At 38.8% G+C, this 20,049-nt stretch overlaps 1 protein-coding gene across 1 annotated transcript; it reads left to right on the forward strand.

The window, feature by feature from the left end:
• Positions 1-278: 278 nt before the first annotated feature.
• Positions 279-18,526, forward strand: slc1a8a (solute carrier family 1 member 8a). The gene is made up of 11 exons (XM_036586416.1): positions 279-506; positions 5,684-5,763; positions 5,851-6,066; positions 9,195-9,237; positions 9,381-9,588; positions 10,922-11,021; positions 14,148-14,381; positions 14,953-15,147; positions 15,754-15,888; positions 16,015-16,111; positions 17,387-18,526. Exons 1-11 carry the CDS (start codon positions 279-281, stop codon positions 17,549-17,551), a joined length of 1,701 nt encoding a protein of 566 aa, XP_036442309.1. The 3' UTR covers positions 17,552-18,526.
• Positions 18,527-20,049: the final 1,523 nt, after the last annotated feature.

Consider the following 20,049-nt stretch of genomic DNA (forward strand, 5'->3'; position numbering starts at 1 on the left):
CTCTCCGCGCGTGAACGCCGCCGTGCCAAACCCACAGCGGCTGTGTGACCGCTGCTCGTGTCCAGATCTCCATGGCGCGGCGCCATCCACAACACAGAAGTGTTAGATTTTATTACCGCGCCGTAATCCTCTTACCGGCCTAAGCGCGCTCCTCCGGTCCCTCAGCGCGTCTTCAGGGCTGGGAAGGAGCCGCGCGCGCGCTCGCCTAATCCCGTCGTGGGTGGAACGCGCTGCTCCTACAGCCTCGAGCCCCTGCCTCAGCGGCTCTCCGAGGCGCCATGGAGGAACTGCTGATACCGGCGGACGCGGAGGAGGCGCGCGACCCGGGAAGGCCCGGCACGGCGGACAGCGTGAAGGAGGCGCTGCGGAGCGCGTGCGGCGTGAGCGTTAGGGCGTACCTGAAGCAGTACGTGAAGCGCAACGGGCTGCTGACGCTCTCGGTGCTGGGAGTGGGCACCGGCTGCGTGCTGGGCTACATGCTCCGCGGACTGGAGATGTCCACACAGGTATTGCGATAAAACTTGAGACACAAGCTTGAATGAATGGTAACCGTTGGGTTTTGCGTTCAAAGGGCAGTTCCACCGATTTTTCTTCCGCACAGTTCAGTCATTGAGATGTAAACAAAGTCATTCAGCGTGGTTTGGTGCAAAATGCTCTGTTGTAGAGAAACTTAATGAGTCAGAAATTTTCACAGTAGTCCTGATAGGAACCAGACGTCTATAGAAGTCACTGCCTGTAAAAGCTCCCTCGCAGAAAGTTGTTGTAAGAAATGGTCATGTAGGCACTGCTGATGTCTGAGACATTGCTTCACGATAGTTTAGCGACAGTCTTTTGGCTTAAAACATCTTTTTAATACACTCATGGCAGAGAGATACATACATCCAGGGCATTGTGAGGCACAATAGTCCCAAATAAAACTTTTTTTTCCAGATTAAACTCTATTTTTCCATCATCTCTGTTACATTCATATACTCTGATGACTCGTGTTGGGTCACTGGTGGTTTTGGATGGTAAATACATCATTTTTTTTTTTTGCACTGTTAACATTGTGACCCCTGGTTCCCATCACCACTGTAAAGAAATCCAAGTCAGTAAGTTTCTCTACAGTGAAGCATTTCAAACCAAACCACTCTGAATGACTTTAACATCTCGACAGTTGAACTATGCAGAGACTTTTTAAAAATCGGTGGAACTCCCGTTTAATTTAGCTTTTGTTTCTATGTTGTTTTCCTTTCTCTGCAAAATTCAGTTTAATTTTCGTTCATTTTCAGAAAGATTTTAAAAATATTTTGAATTTTTATTAATTTCAGTTTCATTTTCATAGTCATGGTGCCATACCAGGACTTGTAACCTATAATATACAAGATACACCATATGTAAACACACTATATACAGAACTGGCCTACATATTTCACGGCTGGAAAATGCCAGTTGTGCATTGCCACAAAATATTTCTCATCATTTTATAGTGTATTTCATGTATTTAATTCCCAGTGCAAATGACCATAAAGTACAAGCTCATTAATATTTCAAGAGATATTTCTGAGGAAATTAGATATAAGATAAACCCTTTGCATAAAGAAGCAGAAAGTCAAAGGAAAAGTGAGTTTCCAAAAATGGAAAAATGAAATAACTAAAAGAAAGACTCCTAACAACCGTGCAAACCCTGATAGACCACCAAAACTGTCACCATCAGATAAACAGCACTTACAGCTTTCATCTAAGAGATAAGAGATGATTACACTCCACTCTTGCTTCAGATCTGAGAAAATATACAGGTGTTTCTGTCCATCCTTCCACTGTGAGGAGACAGCTCAACACTATGGGTCTGAAAGAATATGTAGCTGTCAAGCAGCCCTCACTGAGAATAGGAGAGAATACTTACAAGTGAAACAAACAAGCTGCTGGTGTTCTCAGAACAGAACTGTCCACTCCAGAGTCCAGAGCTTAACATTACTATATGTGTTTGGGATTACTTTGATCATGAGAAGCAGAAAATGCAACCAACTTCTATGACTGAAGTCTCCTGAAAAGAGTGGATGCTGTAATAAAGGCAAAAGGTGGACACATTAAATACTAAGAAAATAGTAATTCCTGATTCTCAGTTACTTGCACTCAATGGCCATATTGACTGTAAGTTAAATAAATGAAGGGTGGTCTCTGACTTTTGCACAGTACTGTATAACCATTGCATTTACTAAGGAAACCTTTGAGGAATCATTGTTGTTAAGATCGTAGGCCTAACACATAGTGTTTTTCACAACCCTTATTTAAAGAGGTTGTAGATTTCTGTGTCTGTGTGGGAGTCCGCAGAACATCCGTACTATTAAAAGACAGTTAAGAAGTTGGAAATGAGTAATGCTTTCCCAGCCTAGTGGTTGTGTTAAAGGTCGGCGTTAGGAAGTGCTTAAGGCCAAGTCAAGCTCTGTTGACTTTAAATCCAGACACAGGCCAGTCTGCCAAAGCAAACAGTGTGGGATAGCTTGGGTCACCTCGTGCGTGATGCGTGACCCACACCCACAGGTTAATGAGCTCTAACGTGCATGACGTGGCTAAAGGCCAAACGAAAAGTTGGCTAGTAGATCTACCAAGAGGCAAACAACAGCATGGACTTGTGTAACCTGATCTTCTTCCACTGCTTGTGCAGAGCAGCACCTCGTCTTTAGACTTTGTTCTTCATTCAATCAAAAGGTGAAACTGAAAAGGAAATTCATCTTATTGCAAATTTGTGAGAAGTGCTGAGGGGAATGTTACCTTCTTTAAAATAATAGAACTAAAAGGGCTCTTTGGAGTGATGACATAGAAAAACTTCTTCTTTTTCCCTAAAGAACCTTTCAGTGGTAGTTCTTTAAATGAATACTCCAGTGTCAATCTCTACCTGCTGCATCTATACTGTGCAGTCGATTATCACACACAATAATTTCAACACAAAAACCTGCTGTATCAAAACACAAATAGAATAGAAGCCAATGGGCAGCCAGCTGTTTACTAGGCATGACATTCTATAGCTAGTCCACAGTAGAATAGGACAAGTATAGGCCTCAGAACACAGTAGTATATCATCATAATATACAACAGTTAGTTCCGGCCACGCAAGCTGATTGGTTGAGAAGCGTTCTAACCGTGCTGTTATTTCACCATAACATTACGGGTTTTTCACAAACAGTGTATCACTCCGCTGAGACGACGCTGTTGCTAAGCAACGAATTTGACAGCTGTAAAAGACGCTCAAGCCATTTGAATGTTTTTACTTCTTACTTTGCGCACAAACAGAAAATGGATATCTTTAAGATCACATTTGACCGACAGCCGATTTGGTCAGACTCTCAAGATGAGACTATACTAAATTCCCAAACTGTCATTTGGTCTGTGTGAGGAGCTGGAGAACGTGCCTGGGACCAAATCACAGCCATGATGTTATTTCGCGATAACACTCCCTCTTGTGTTCTGTTGCTTAAATATAATATTCCCAAGTAGACCTAACTGCTTTGTTGACTAAAGTAAGTTAATATAATTAAAGTAAGTTAAATATAATTCACAAGTTACAAACATAACTAGAAAAGTTAGGGTGATTACATGTGTTGCTAGGGTGTTGCTAGGTGGTTGCTATGGTATTTCAGGTGGTTGTTAGGCAGGTGCTAGGTCATTGCTAAGTTACAGTCTTGCTAGGCAGTTGCTTTAGTATTTTAGGTGGTTGCTAAGGTGTTGCTAAGGTATTCAAGGTGATTGGTAGGGTGTTGCTAGGTAGTTGATATGGTATTTTAGATGGTTGCTAAGGTGTCAAAGCTGATTGCTAGGTTGTTGCTAGATGGTATTTCAGGTGGTCATTAGGTGGCTGCTAAATTATTGCTACAGTCATGCTAGGCAGTTGCTATAGTATTTTAGTCGGTTGCTAAGATGTTACTAAGGTATCCAAGCTGGTTGCTAGGATGTTGCTAGGTGGTTGCTATGGTATTTCAGGTGGTTGTTAGGTGGTTGCTAGGTTATTGCTACAGTTTTGCTAGGCAGTTGCTATAGTATTTTAGGTGGTTGCTATGGTGTTACTAAGGTATCCAAGGTGATTGCTAGGGTGTTGCTAAGTGGTTGCTGTAGTGTCTCAGGTGGCATGGTGACATAAGATGGGTGCACAAACTTTTGCACAATCATATTTTAGCATTCTGACATTGATTCCTGTAGGAAAGCATCTGACTTTGAACGGTTGCTATATGGAAACTGTACATCTATACATTTCTCACAGTCAGACCGAACATTCTGGTGTTAGATAGGTGTCTCGAAAGCTGTCGAACAATTTAGTGGACAGAAATTGGAAGAAAAATAATAAGGGAAAAGAATAACATAAATCAGATAAAAATAGTGTTGCGCATTGTACAGTGACTAATAATATGTACTGTCATGTTGTTGCTGTCAAAACAAAACATCTTCAAAATGGTTACTTTTCAGGAAAAAGAATAAACATTCATAACTGTTAATGCAAGTCAAAGTAATGCAAGTAAGTTTTGCATAATTTCTATTTATTCATTCTATTTTATCATGAAATTATCAGACAATGTACTGGGCAGCTGGCATTCTCAAATGATGAATAAAAAAATGACAAGGATACACTGACAACATATTCTTCACGAAAATATAAGAATCCCAATGAAATCAATGAAAATTAAGTTCACAGGGAGGTTTGGATTACCCATGTTATGGCTTAATTTAGCAAAACTTACTACAAATTAATGGACAAATGATTGCCTTAGCTTTTATTGGTGTATTCTGCAACAACATTATTTAGGCATTAAAGTTATTTGTTATTATATAAGTATTAAAAGTTGAAAATGTGACACAAATAACACAATTTACACAATTATGACGTGATTACAGTGAATGTACTAGAATACTAGGCATAACATTACATCACTAGTCCGCAACAGAATAGAACAAGTACACCTCAAAACACAATAATATATTATTGTAATATGATATTCCCAAGTAGACCTAACTGCCAGCCTGTGTTGACTAAAGTAAGTTATTTGAATGTAATTCACAAGTTACAAACATAACTAGAAAAGTTAGGGTGATTACACAGTGTAAGTAATATCCAGGGTGTTGCTGGGGTGTTGCTCGATGGTTGCCATGGTATTTCAGGTGGTTGTTAGGTGGTTGCTAGGTTATTGCCACAGTCTTGCTAGGCAGTTGCTATAGTAATTAAGGTGGTTGGTAAAAAAAACTTAAGCTATGTAGCGGTCCAAATGCTATGATGTCATTCAAATAATGAAATCTAAAAATAAATCTAACATATCAATGTTCAGAAAAGGTCCAACAGTCCTTTGATGGACGGGCAATATGAGGATATTTATCGTTTTATATATTTAATATGCTTTTCTGAGTATATCATGGATAACGTTAGCACTAGTAGAACACTGATGCTGAATATAAAGTATTTATAAAATGTTGAATAAAATCACTGTAGTCACAGTTTCTGATAGTATTTTTTAAATGTGGCAGTGCTGGTTCTTGTTTATCTGTTCCAACTTATTAAACTCCAAAACTAAATATCATTATGCGTGTTGTGTATCGTAAAAATGTCTTATGGTGATGTTATGTTTCTGCTCTATCGCCCACCCCTAAATTTGTCTCATTTAACTAAATGTTGATAACTGCTCTATTTGACAGAATTTTTTTTCTGTTTTTTTTAAAGGCAAAAATGTATTTTTCTTTTCCTGGAGAACTCCTGATGAGAATGCTTAAAATGCTCATCCTGCCACTAATCACCTCAAGGTACAGTTTTATTGAATGTTACAACATTTTTGGTATCACACATATCTTGTCTTCCCCCTCATTTTAACCTTTTCCTTGTGTCTGTAGTTTAATGTCAGGTCTCTCATCGATGGAATCTAAGGCCTGCTGTCGTATGGGGGTTCTGACTGTGACCTACTACCTGTGGACCACCTTCATAGCTGTCGTCGTAGGTATTGTACTGGTGCTAATCATCAAGCCGGGCTATGGGACTGAGATGGAGGGTAACAGGCTTGGAGGGGGTCCAGTAATGACCTCTGCAGATGCACTTCTGGACCTTGTCAGGTATCCAGTCCAGCTTTCACTTAGCTGAAACCAAGTAGCAACTAGTTATATTTTCTCAGTTACATGTACTCGATTAAAATTTTGCTGGATTTGTACTTATTTTCACTTTTTATTTCAATTTCGAGTAAAAAGTAGATTACATTTCTTAAAATTATGCTTTAATATAGTCTTAAATATAAAATAAATGTTGGTAAATGGTTCCTAAGTGGTTCTTGGTTTGGATGTATAGTTCTAGGAAAGTTCAGTTGGTATCCTTTTTCCTTAAGAAGGTTCATGCTCGTGATTACTAATTCACTAAGGGTTCTTAGAAGATCCACTTTCCCTAGAGAATCTGGTCCCAAAAATGGAAGGTTCTTTAAAGAGATGTGTAAGTTTGAAGAACCTTTTTAATATTTAAAAAACTTATTCAGGGTTATTTTCATTCTGTTCTGTTGGTTCAGCACCTGGACTTCCTCATACGTCTTGCTTATGCCTTTAGTATTTTGTTTTAGACAAGAATTCACAACTTCCTATCGTTTTTATGTTTTTGGTCATCAGCGTGCATATATTACACAAATTCCTAATATGGTCACTGGGAATCCCTGTGGTGTCAACAAATCCTGACTGCTAGCCTAGCCACTGATCTATAGGCTAATAAAAACAATCAAACTAGCATTGATGTAACACCTTGTTCGAACAAATTAGTAAAACAAAACAGTAGTTCTATTTTTATTCAGCAAAAAATGGATGCCAGAGAGCTAAACTGAGGTAAGGTATCTAGACAGCCAGGTAGCCTTTCTAATTTTAGCTTTTAGCTTACTGTCTATCTAAACCTCTTGTTATTGTCCATCATCATCTGACAAGTCATTTCAGTTGTTTAAGTAATCTCATTCTCTCCGTTGTAATGCTGATTTATAGACAGTTACTGCTACAGTTATATGGCTGCCATAAGATGTTCTGCATCCTAAGAGTAATTCTAGCTATCCACCTTCCATCTGTGTCCACCAGTGAATAAAAAAAACAGACAGCCCACCCCTAAAATCCACCCCAAAGCAGTTGTAGTTTTTAAATGCTCTGCCACCTTCATAATACCTCATCAAAATGGGGTTTTCCTAGTCTTTAAAACGGAAAAGTGTCACTCTTGAACTTACTGTGCCATATTTGTTTTTGGCCAGAGGGTTCCTTTCAATAGCCAGGATTCATCAGCATGTCCACGCTTTGATTTCTCACTCCTAAGAACTTCCCAGCCAGTTTGCATTGCTGTACTTACTGAATAACAGGCCTTAGGATGTAATAGGCCTGAGAATTTAAGGGGTTAAATGGGGTTTTTCCAAGAACTGTACAGCCAAGCCAAGGACCATTTAAGAACCTTTAAAGAACCTTTTAAGACTAAAGCAGCAGGCTTTAAATGATGGGCTCAGTTTGAGCATTATAGATGACTCAGTCTTATATGGAGCAACGTGGGTGCTTGAAGTGGCTTGATGTCCAAAATAATATCATATACACTTATCTTTCCAAAGACTTCCGTCATTCACGAGAAGCGTCTAGGTCTGAGGAGTTCAGGCCATCCTACACTATGTAATCCAATTAAAGCGGAAGGGTGATTAGTGTATTTTTAGTAATCCATGCAAAGAACTGGTTTACTGGCTAAGTAACCAGTGGTGATCACTGCAGAGGGTCCCCTGCCCGTGGTGGTCATGAGGGGATGGTGTCTGGCTTGCGCCGGTATACTAATTAATACACTCCAGGTCTGACTGTGACTCTTGAAGCAAAAACACAGTACACACTGGGCCTCATTCATCAATATCTTCCTAATTTTTTTTTAAAAGAACAAATCCCAAATAAAAAAACATTGGTGAATGTAAGAATCTTCATTAAAATTGCGTAAGTGCGTTTTAAGAAAAAATTTCTTCTTTAGAACAGTTGGTGATTGAGGCCCGGTGTTATTCCACACATTGCATGCAATTACACATATCCACCAGAGGGGTCTCCAAATCTCCAAAACCTACATAGTATAGCTTTAACATATATAATAGCCATTCAGAAAAAGGTCAACATTCATTAGAAAAATAGGCACTTAAAACAGTTAGACATTAAATGAAATTACATCACAAGTATAAATTTATTTAATGCTAAAACTGCACCAAAGATAGTTGTAAATTCATGCAGTTTAACCATAGCCAGTTTAAGAGAAGCTTAACCACTTCCTATTTCTCCCATTATGCCAAAAATGACAGCAAAATGGTAGTGGGGTCCTCAGTGAATAGGGGTGAATGCAGTTAAATGGCTAAAAACACTGTAATGTTGGAAACTAGAGGAATGTATTTGATTAAAAAATCAAAGAAACTTAGGTTTTGTGTAGCGAGACACTAACATTACTGTTACTGAGTTCTGACTGTTTGGTGAGCTGATAGGGCTTATTGGCTGAATGAAGCAGTAAATCACTGACATCATGAATGTACATGAGACACTGTGAGAAAGACCTGTTACCGGAGTTTGGAAGTGTTCAAAAAATATAACAGCAATATTGAATTATTTTATGCTGTTCTGTGTATTTTTCTGCCTAAAAATGATTAAACATTCACAAACTATGATTTTGCACAAGAGCTTCATAGGAACCCATTCATTTTGGACTTGCTCAGGAGCGCCCCCTAGCGCAGGGGTTGGCAATCTTATGTCCAAAGGGCCGGTGTGGCTGCAGGTTTTCATTCAAATCAAGCAGAAAAACACTTCATTTCACTTGTTTAATCAGTTTGTCTCACTCATTAAACAACTAATTAGATATATGAGGTGTGCACCAGTTTGGTTGGCATGAAAACCTGCAGCCACACCACTCATTTCCAGATAACATTGGCGACCCTTGCTTTAGCATCTAACAAACCTGGCAGTTCTCCTTACTAGGAATTCTCTGGTTTAACCATGTTGAAGTGATGAGGTGTGATGTTACTGCAGACAATATGTAGCAGAGTTACAATTAAACGTTGTGCTCTTTCTGGCTGTCAGGAAGCAAATGTATTGTCATAGACTTTCAAAGCATTCAGACATCTGAAAGAAGACTTTTTTATTTAAAAAATGTTTTCTGCTATTGTGTTGAAAGTGTTCTATAGATGAACAAAACCACTGAGTTCTCTTTATTGTTATTTCTTCAGGAATATGATTCCTTCAAATCTCATCGAGGCCACATTTCAACAGGTACATAAGCCAACATCTGGTTCATTCTAACCTTGTCTATAAGAGCAGCTTAAACTCAAATGATCATTGTTTCAATAATGTAATCCTTTACAAAGTAGCACCACTCTTCTGTAAGCCTCTGCATCTCTGTTATGTCTTTGCAGTACAAGACAGACCTCATTCCTATTGTCAAAACACAAGTCACCACCAAGCAGCCCAGTTTCGTCTACCTTATGCCAGATGAGGAGAACCCTAAAGGCCGCACAGTGTTGCTGGAGCTCACGCCACCTCCTGACATTCACTACAAGACAATCCCTGGCAGTAGCCAGCAGATGAATGTGCTGGGCATCGTCATCTTCTCAGCCACTATGGGTAAGGCTTTTAGGGCAGTTTCCCATGAGCTTGGACATGACCAGCCTTGAACTAGAACTCTGTGAAATATCGTCTGGTATACCGGTGGTATTGCAGTATTGGTGTCATTTTAGGTTTAGCAGTGTTAAAAACTTAGCTAACTTCAATGTATGTCATCTGTGGAGTGCTTCAGATTGTTACGACAGAACAGTTATGCACACATTTAGGAAATATCATATGTACTTTCTGGAAATCTGCTTTCTGTCTGATCAACATTTACAATACTGTGTAATGTTCTCTGCTGTGAAATTTTAAAGGGCCCATATAATGGTAAAACAGTTTTCTTTGCATATATGAAAATTTAGTTGCAAAAACAGCCCATTTTTAGTTTGTTGTTTTGTGATGTCACAGACACAGTAATATGCAAAAGTTTGAACCCCACTGGTCAAATGACATGTTTTGTTGATTTTCTAAGTAAAAGTAAGTTAACACGTCCTTTACAGAGAACACACTTAAATATGGCACTTTCTGCCACATTTAGTGCACAATTTTTATTTATTTTAGTTTGACACATTGGAAAAATATTTACTTCTTAAGTTTAACATACATCCAATATGTTAAATTCAGTAAAAAAATGAATAAATAAATAAACAGTAATTATGCACTGAAGTGTGTGTGTTCTCTGTAGATGTGTTATCTTATTTTCACTTAGAAAATCAACAAAATGTCATTTGACCAGGGTTGTTCAAACTTTTGCATCCACTTGTAGGTAAGAGCAGGTTACCCTTTCTATTGATGTTGAAGGAATATGAGTTTTTCAGCCTTGACTGCTTTTTGAATGCAGCGCAGCACAACACAGGGCTGCCTGTAAAGAGCTCATTTACATATGTCAGTCTTAATGGCACATTAAGTAAAACAGTCTGTTTAATTCTAACAGATGAAGAGAGTTTGGAAAATGAATTCTAGCTGTTTTAGTATATAAAACCATGTAAACATCATAGTGAAAATAGGAAAATTACAGCAAAATATAAGATATAGGAACTTTGAGGGCAAAACAAGCTATGGAACTTATATACCATGTCTTTTTTTAGCAAGAGCAGCAGCATGGGTTCATTAACTTTATTAATTGAATTAAATATAATATAAATAATTAATTATTAGTTTTAGTTTAAACTAAAGATTATCTGATAACTTGATGTGTTTGGGGCGTATTGTGATATTGAATGGTATCAATACCATTTAACACTACATTAAACTATAGCAAACACCATGGAACCACTGCACATACTTTCTATCACTGAAACGCTTATTATTAGAGAATATAGTGTAACTAAGTAATGCTGTGCACTTTCAGGCCTCCTGCTTGGCAGAATGGGTGAGCGAGGAGCACCATTAGTCAATGTCTGCCAGTGCATCAACGAGTGTGTCATGAAGATCATCAATGCAGCAGTATGGTAAGAAAAAATACATGTGATTTTTTTTATGTCATTTATTAACATAAAACAAGTGGATGTGATTAAATGTCTGCAGTAGCTTTTTGAGTTTAGCTTATGGAGATCAGCATTTTTATTATAATATTATAATAAAATACTTTATTATAAGCATTTTTTAGTTTTCTGCATAATTTGAGCTCAGCAGTTGTCTTTTACATTGTGTGAACATTTCAACCAATAGAGATGTTCCAAACAAATTCTCTTCACATTAACTTACACTGAAAATATAGAACATTCCTGTAAATTTACCGTTTTAGAGATATTGTTTTTCTCTGGACAGCTGTGATATACACTGACTGGCCACTTCATTAAGTACACCTCCTTGTATCTACACTCAGTGTCCATTTTATCAGCTCCACTTACCATATAGGTGCACTTTCTACAATTACAGCCTGTAGTCCATCAGCTTCTCTGCATACTGTGTTAGCACTTTTTCATCCTGTTCTTCAATGGTCAGGACCCCCACAAGACCACCACATAGTTGATGTGGCGGTGGCATGTTAGTGTGTGTTGCACAGGGATGAGTGGATCGGACACAGCAGTGCTGCTGGAGTTTTTAAACTCTGTGTCCACTCACTGTCCACTCTATTAGACACACCTACCTTGTTGGTCCACTTTGTAGATGTGAAGTCAGAGATGACAGCTCATCTGCTACCGCACAGTTTGTGTTGGTCATCCTCTAGTCCTTCATCAGTGGTCACAGGATGCTGCTCACAGGTTGCTGCTCACAGGATGCTGCTCACAGTACGCTGCTCACGCTATTGGCCAGATATTTTGGTTGGTGGACTATTCTCAGTCCAGCAGTGACACTGAGGTGTTTAAAAACTCCAGCAGCACTGCTGTGTCTGATCCACTCAGACCAGCGCAACACACACTTACACACCACCACCACACCAGTGTCACTGCAGTGCTGCGAATGATCCACCCCCCAAATAATGCCAGCTCTGTGGTGGTCCTGTGGAGGACCATTGAAGAACAGGGTAAAAGAGGGCCTAACAAAGTATGCAGAGAAACAGATGGACTACAGTCTGTAATTGTAGAACTACAAAATGCACCTATATAGTAAGTGGGACTGATAAAGTGGACAATGAGTGTGGCCATTACTTAATGAAGCGCTGGTCGGTGTAAAAAAGTTTTATTACAGCTCTAACAATGCCCACCTGACTCTCACATTCAGATGCTCCTGAGAGCTTAATGAACTGAATAAGGATTAAAAAAGAAGTTTGTAAATAATTGGTTAGTGTTCAGTATTTCACATACTATATGTTTGGATAAGTGTACACTCCCGTGCAGAAAATGGGCCAAGCGCAAAATATAATGGCTTTCACTGATGGTTTTGAGCTGGTCAGAGTCCAGATCTAAACCCTATAGAGCTTCAGCATTTAAAGAAATCAAGAGGACAAAATATCCTATACTAAGTTATTTTATGTGTTTAATGATTCTTTTAATTGTGCAAAAATATCAAAAGAATGGAAAGACATTCACTGCTGCTTGGCCACTTTTGGCCCAGAACCGAAAGCAGCCTAATGGATGGAAGCAGGTTGTAAAATGTTCATTAAAAATGAATTATAACTAAAAAAACAAGTATCTTCAAGTATCTTAGTAGCTTTACAGGAGAAGGCAGAAACATCTTTAGCTTTTAATATAATTGAATGTAAAGATGTTTTATTCCAAGTGACTTTGAAGCATTTTTTTTGGTCCATGTATCATATTTTTTTAAAACAATGTAAAGGACAGCTTCCATGTTTAAATGGTGTAGAAAAATAAAAACAGAAAACATACATGATCATACATTCGACAACGTACATTTGTATTTTTTTCTTGGAAAGCCTTTTTTAGCAGTTATTGCTGAAATCATATTTTACGGTTTATCAACAATGAGCGCCCTCCTAAACAATGAGTGCTCCATTGAGAACATTCAAAGCCCGTGCTCACGCGTCACTGTCGATGAGAAGAGGTTCCTGCATGCAGGCAGCACGTGAACTGTGCCCAGGACAGGTGTGTTAAAACCATGTTGGCGCGTGCAGCAGATTAAAAGTCACCTGCGCTTAAGTGCTATCACACACTCCTCCATGCCATAGGTCAGCAGGGTGGCCACGACCAGTGATGTCGTCATCATTTAAGAACAACATGCTTAGATGTTCCTCAGCCTTACATGTTTCATTGCTAAAATATGGATTACAGCACATTTTAAACACTATAGTTGCTCATGTGATGTTAAATGCATTGATGTCAGGCCTCCTGCTTGGCATAATGGCTGAGTGAAGTCTCTTTACTGACTCATTTAAGAGAAGGTCATGCCAAATAGTGACAACACTGACAAACTGCCAAACATTTCATTAGACCCCACAGATAGATAGATTATGTGCTGTCATCAATGATTTGTGCTTTTGCATGACAATTTTTCAGAATTTGAATATTTTGGAGGTATAAAAACACTATATTGTGATGTGTTGATATGTAGGTGCTCATGACACTGCATTGATTTTTAAACATTAGAATTGATTGTGATTGCTTAATATTGTTTAATATTTGAAAAGTATTGTGCAGAAGCCAGAGACCACCCTTCCTTTATTTACTTTCCAGTCCAAAGGCTATTAAGTACGTCATTCATTTTTCAGGAGGTATTTCTGAGGAGATTAGATATAAGGAAAGTAAATGAAAAACAGGAGTTTCCAGTTAGAGTTAGTTAAAAAATATTAAAATATATACCCTGTAACAACCATGTAAGACCTGTAGGACCACCAAAACTGTTACCATCAGATAAACAGTAAACAGTACTTAAAACTTACATCTTTAAAAGAGGGAAGAAAATCAAGCTCCACTCTGGCTTCAGATCTAAAAAATCCAGTTTCTGTCCATCCTTCCACTATGAGAAGAAAACTCAACACTGTGGGTCTGAAAAGATGTGTAGCTGTCAAGAAGCTGTTACTGAAAAAAGGAAATAGACAAAAGGTTCCATGCACTGAGGAGGTTAATGCACTGAACAACACACGTTGTTTTCTCAGTTTGCAGGGTACATTTTTATTTGAAGATATATTGAGTACAAAAAATGCACATAATTCAGAGCATGTCTCCTTTTGACAGGTATTTTCCATTTGGGATCATCTTCCTGGTGGCTGGGAAGATCCTTGACATGGACGATCCATCCACTTTGGGCAGGAAGCTGGGCTGGTACACAGTAACAGTTCTGGGTGGGCTGTTTATCCATGGCCTCATTCTGCTTCCATTCTTCTATTTCCTCTTGACGCGGAAGAACCCATTTACTTACATTAGAGGTCTGCTGCAGGCTATGGTCATCGCCTTGGCCACATCATCAAGGTTGGAGAGCCCATTTAATAGTTAATAATGAATAATTAAATAATAATATGATGGTAATGTTTGATTGTGATTGCTTTTAATGTGACGTGAAAAAAAAACAAAATGAAGCTGTTGAAGTTGTAAAATGCATCAATACTTCGATGTGAAGAGGCTTTAACTGCAGCTATTTTGGTATGAAACAATGTTATACTCAATTAACCATAAAAAATGTGCACTTAGTTTCTGGCTAAAGTAAATTTCCCAGGTTGTTTTCAAAGGTAAAAATCCAAAACTCTTTGGTGTATTGTTTTTATTGTTTATATTCCACTACTGTGTACATAGTTCCTCCAGTCATATTTGTGTAATCAGTGTATTCTTCGATTAATAAACATTGTCAATTACCAAATAATCATTCAAATTGAATTGAGTCTATTTGAGACTGCATTTTCATAAAAAAAAACATAATAGTGTAACACTATGAGATCACAGATTTATGTACCTTGAAACAGTATGTGTGTATAATTTTACAAATTAACTAGACATTTATGGAAAGGCATCATGTGGTGATTGTTTTTTTTCTCAATTTTGACAGTTCTGCCACACTGCCCATCACTATGAAGTGCTTGCTGGAGAACTGTCATGTGGACAGGCAGATAGCACGGTTCGTCTTGCCTGTGGGTGCCACCATCAACATGGACGGCACAGCCCTCTATGAAGCGGTGGCCGCCATCTTCATCGCTCAGGTCAATGAGTATGAGCTGGATTTTGGACAGCTGGTCACAATAAGGTGAACACTACTGCTTCCTTGCTCCATGGCTCTGGCAATGTGAGATGGAATTACACTCAGCAGGCAAAGTAGAATAAGTAGATTTTAACCACTACTGGGCTTCCACATGGTGCAACCATCTAAGCATTGGCCCTATCATTGTGAATTTGCAAGAATCTGCCCCCAGTTACTCAGCACGATACTAGGCAGTTTGGGTGTCTGTTAGTTGGCATAAAAATATTGGCAGTTAGTGCTCTCCTCCAAGCATGTTGAGCTGCCCAACGACACTGCATTAGCAGCAGTTTGAAAAGATGTGGCAGCTGATTCATGTGTCTTGGAGGAAGCAAGTGCTAGGCTTCACTGTCACAGTTTGGTAGCATCATGTGAAAGGTGATGGGGGAGTAATTATGAATAGGTATGTAAAAATCCACAAATAAACACCACTGAGTGCTGTATTTGATGGGTCCTTTTGCTTCAAGATCCACAGGCATTAAGATGGTCTGAAAATGTTGTGTCAGCTTCTATGCAGGAGTCATTAGCAGTGTTCAACTGACTGCTAAAATCCTTGCCATGATTTCATCAGCCATGTACACTGAATGTGCTCTCTCCACTCCTGGCTCTTGACAGCATAACGGCAACGGCCGCTAGCATTGGTGCTGCAGGGATCCCTCAGGCAGGCCTTGTAACCATGGTAATAGTGCTGACGTCTGTGGGCTTGCCACCAGATGACATCACGCTAATTGTGGCCATCGACTGGATTCTGTAAGTTGAAGATAACTTCCACATACTTGGTAGTAGCGGTTGATTATCCAATGAGAAACCAAATATAAGCAGTAGCAGTACAAATATTTAGCTCATTAAAGAGAGTCCCTCCATTCTCTTTCAAAGGGATCGATTCCGAACAATGATTAATGTACTAGGAGATGCCCTGGCAGCTGGAATCATCGCTCATTTGTGTCGGAAAGACTTTCCTTGTGACACAGGGGTAAGTCCTTACACATTACTGCCTATTGTAATTATCAGACAACAGCAATTTACATCAATGTAAGGGCTGCACTATGTCCAACAATTACTAGTATATTTCTAATTATATTGCTATATCTTGTAATATGACTTGCAATATATTACATTTGCATTGGTGAAGAAAACAAAGGTTATGACAGTGGAGTAAGACCACTAACTTTACCATTAATGGTGAAGATCTAGAAGTGTTGGACAGCTTTTTTTTCACTTGGATCAATTATTAACAACTAAGGATCCAGTAATAAAGAAACACAGATTGGCACTTGGCAAAACGAGGATGAAGGAGCCTCTACACATCAAAGAGGGTGAAGGAGTCTCTACACATCAAAGACCATAACTTTCCATACTCTTTTCTGTGGTTCATTATGGATGTGAAAGCTGGGCAAGACAAGAAAAGGGAAATGTTGTGCTTTATAGGCGAATGCACTTTTACTGAACAGGCAGCAAGGGAGAATCGCTGCTCAGCACTGCTGAAATGGCCAAGACAGCAGGCGGGTCATACTTTCACTTGATGAGACAAACTACCCCACAGCACACAACAGCACACACAACATGTGCGCATCTTTAACTGAACCACAACAACTTTACAATAAAAGTCTCTCCCACTGTGAACAAAGTGCTTCCTAAGAGCCTCCTTGCATGACCATGGCAACACAAGCCAGTAGTGGGACAATACAGTATTAATGCTTTTGAACTCTGGTGTTGGGGAAAGACTTTTGAGAGTACCTGAGATGGTAAAGAAATCAAACAAATGGATCGCTGACCAAATCGCTGACCAGTTAACTAAACTGAAGCCCTTTTATTTTGGACTAAACAAACCACTGAGAAACCTAAAGACCCAAAAACAAGACTGGATATTCTGGAGAAACAATATTCACATGGTCACCAGGAATCAGAATAGACTTGATTGCACTTAATAATAATAATAATAATAATAATAATAATAACAATAATAATAATTTAGTTTTGTTGGATTACATGAACACCTTTCTTTATCAAAACACCCACAGAAACATTCATCTGGAACTGTGATTGGTGAAAATGCTTGCAGCACACAGTACAAATCATTGACTCCAACTGGTCAAAGGGCTCATTTGTACATTTGCGATATCAGTATTGCAAAAGCCAACATCATGATAACAATTAACACATTGACACACAACAACATTAATTAACAATGCATAATAACATAAAGCTGCAACAAACTAAGTAATCAAACCTTTGGCATTTTTTCCAGGGGAAACCCAGCGGGCCGTCGCGGAATACACAAGGCGCCCAAAACATGGAGAACGTGCCTTTGACAGAGGTGCCACTAATATCTGGAAAAGACTGCATATTTGAGGTGGTTGGAGATACAGTTATTGAGCGACCCACAGTCTACTACAACATCTGTCAAGTCTGACCTCACCAACAGAAGCCTTACAACAATCACCACCCTTACTCTTCTGGAGATGAGTCTCTACGTTTGTGCCATGATACAATACAGAGTTTAATGCATTTCTACACTGTTTTCTCTTGTGATAGACTGCTGGCAGTTATTTGGTATTGCAGAGCAATTCACTTCGACTGCAAGAGACTTTTGACTTCAGAGTCACTTTTGGACAAGTGACGAAGAACAAGGGACCCAGCTGCATGCTGGCATGTATGTTCATCTTTAAAGGTGCAGTGTTTAAGTTTTAGGGGGAGCGACTAGCAGAAATGGAATATCATATACAAAACCATTCATGCATAATCATCTGTAACTACGAATCATTGTGTTTTCGGTAGCTTACAACAAGCCCTTCATGGCTACGTGGGTAGCAGGTCCTCCAACAGAGGCCGCCATGTTGCACCGCTATGTTTCTAAAGTAGCTCAGAACAGACAAACCAAACACAGGCTTTAGAGAGTGCCTTTTGTGTTTTTACGTTGAAGCTGCAGCTCAAATTTGGTGGCGCTATAGCACTGGTTGAAAGAGGTAGAAAGAACAATCAGTGGTTGCTGCCAGTGCTGGCTAACCATTTTTACAAGAGGATGATCAAAGAAGCAAAACATGAAGAAGCAAACAAAATCGGAACAGGCGACGGCAGAAAATCGGACAACCATCGTAGGTTCTACTACACGCTTGGAAAGGGAGGGGTGAGGGAAGAGTATTCAGTTGGTTGCAAACGAATTCTTACACACTGCATCTTTAAAACACTGCTGTTCATGTCATCAAGCAGAAGACTATAAATGCATTGCCTTAAAACGTGACTAACAAAGTAAGGTAACAGTTGGCGACTAACTCAAAATTACTCATTGTAAGGCAAACTATTTACTATTTCACTGAAGCATGCTGTCAAAATGAGGCAGTTCTTGAGATGTTTTTTATACATTTGGTTTACTGTTTTATTAATGTGTAATGAATTGAAATTTTTTGTAATAAAATGCACTACGGAGATGTTTCAGTTAATTGATCAAACATGCGTAGTCCTGAGAATCCACAGGCCGCATGTGTTGGCAGGTGGTTTCAGCGTCAACGGCAGATTTAGTTACTAGGAAAGCAAGCAACAAGCGCTTAAGACTAATTAGATGGACTTGCTTTGCCTTAAGTTCCTAAGCTCAGGATCAACAGTGTCAAGGACATTAATGGCACTTTAGCCATTCATCTGCACTGACGGCCCAAACATCCGCTAATTCAGAAGGTCAGGAAAGTGACAAGGTCAAAGACAAACCATAAATCTAAGCAGAGGAGGTCATTTTTACCAGTGCACTGTTTTTATTAACTGTTTTTGGTAACAGAAGATTTCAAAACAATCCTTGTTATCCTAAAAATGTATATGGGTATATTTAAGGGTATATATGGTACTGTGCAAAAGTCAGAGAAAAGCCTTCATTTATCTCCAGTCCAAATGGCTATCAAGTATGTTATTCGTTTTTCAACATCAGAAAAAAAAAGCAGAAAACATATATCTGACAAAAAAGTAAGAAGTGTCAACAACTAAACAGTATTTCAGTATTTAGTGTGACCACTCTACGCCTTTTTTAGGCCTTCCATTCTTTTCAGACTTGCTTTCAGTTTTTCAATGAAATCTGCAGGAAAATTATTCCACAGCTCCAAAGTTCAGTCTTAGAAGTTTGTTGCATTTTCTTTGATTTGTTTTCCATGATCCATTAATCTCAAACACATTTGGTGACGCTGTGGTCGCGGCTCTGGAGAAAACCAGCAGCTACTTGGTTTGCTAAATCAGTCTTGATTTTTTCAGCAGCGTGCTTGGGGTCACTATCTTACTGTAGAATGAATTTCCTCCCTATTCAGCACTTTTCCTGAGGGTCTTGCATGTATTAAAATTTGTTAGCAATCAGCATTCACATTCACTACACTTCACATTCAGCCATCTTCTCACAGTGGAAGGATGGACAGAAACAGCTGTGGATTTTTTCAGATCTGAAGCACGAGTGGACTTTTCTTCTCTCTTAAAGACGGAAGCTTTACTATTCTTCCCAACAGTTTTGGTGGTCTCTAGGTTTTGCATGGTTGTTAGGAATTCCATTTTCTTCATCTTTTGCCTTTCACCTTTGTTATACAAATGGATTATCTTATCTCCTCAAAACAGCTCCTTAAAATGAATAACGTGACCTTAATTGTTGGTTTGACAAAAATCGACTTTTGCACAGTATTGTAAAAAGTCTCCACTATAAAAAGATTTATTAAACATAAAAATTATTGATATAAAGTGACGGCCAACTTCAGATGGCATGTCTTTTTTGTTTAGAAAATGCTACGTATGTACATACATGTACATTATAAACAGTATTTTTTTAAACATAGTACAGGATCACAGTACTCACTAATATACATTTAAGCATCACTAAAGTTTGTAAGCACATTTTAGACTACAGTGACAAATTCCAAGGGACCAAAAATAAAAAAAATAAAATAA

Source organism: Colossoma macropomum, unplaced genomic scaffold (genome assembly GCF_904425465.1).
Source record: "Colossoma macropomum unplaced genomic scaffold, Colossoma_macropomum, whole genome shotgun sequence".
NCBI classification, from domain to species: domain Eukaryota; kingdom Metazoa; phylum Chordata; class Actinopteri; order Characiformes; family Serrasalmidae; genus Colossoma; species Colossoma macropomum.

Excerpts from the sequence above, each read along its gene's own strand:
- slc1a8a (XM_036586416.1), top strand. The coding sequence starts at position 279 with ATGGAGGAACTGCTGATACCGGCGGACGCGGAGGAGGCGCGCGACCCG. Across the intron at positions 9,238-9,380 it reads TCGAGGCCACATTTCAACAG|TACAAGACAGACCTCATTCC; the intron begins GTACATAAGCCA and ends ATGTCTTTGCAG. Across the intron at positions 16,112-17,386 it reads ACTTTCCTTGTGACACAGGG|GGGAAACCCAGCGGGCCGTC; the intron begins GTAAGTCCTTAC and ends CATTTTTTCCAG.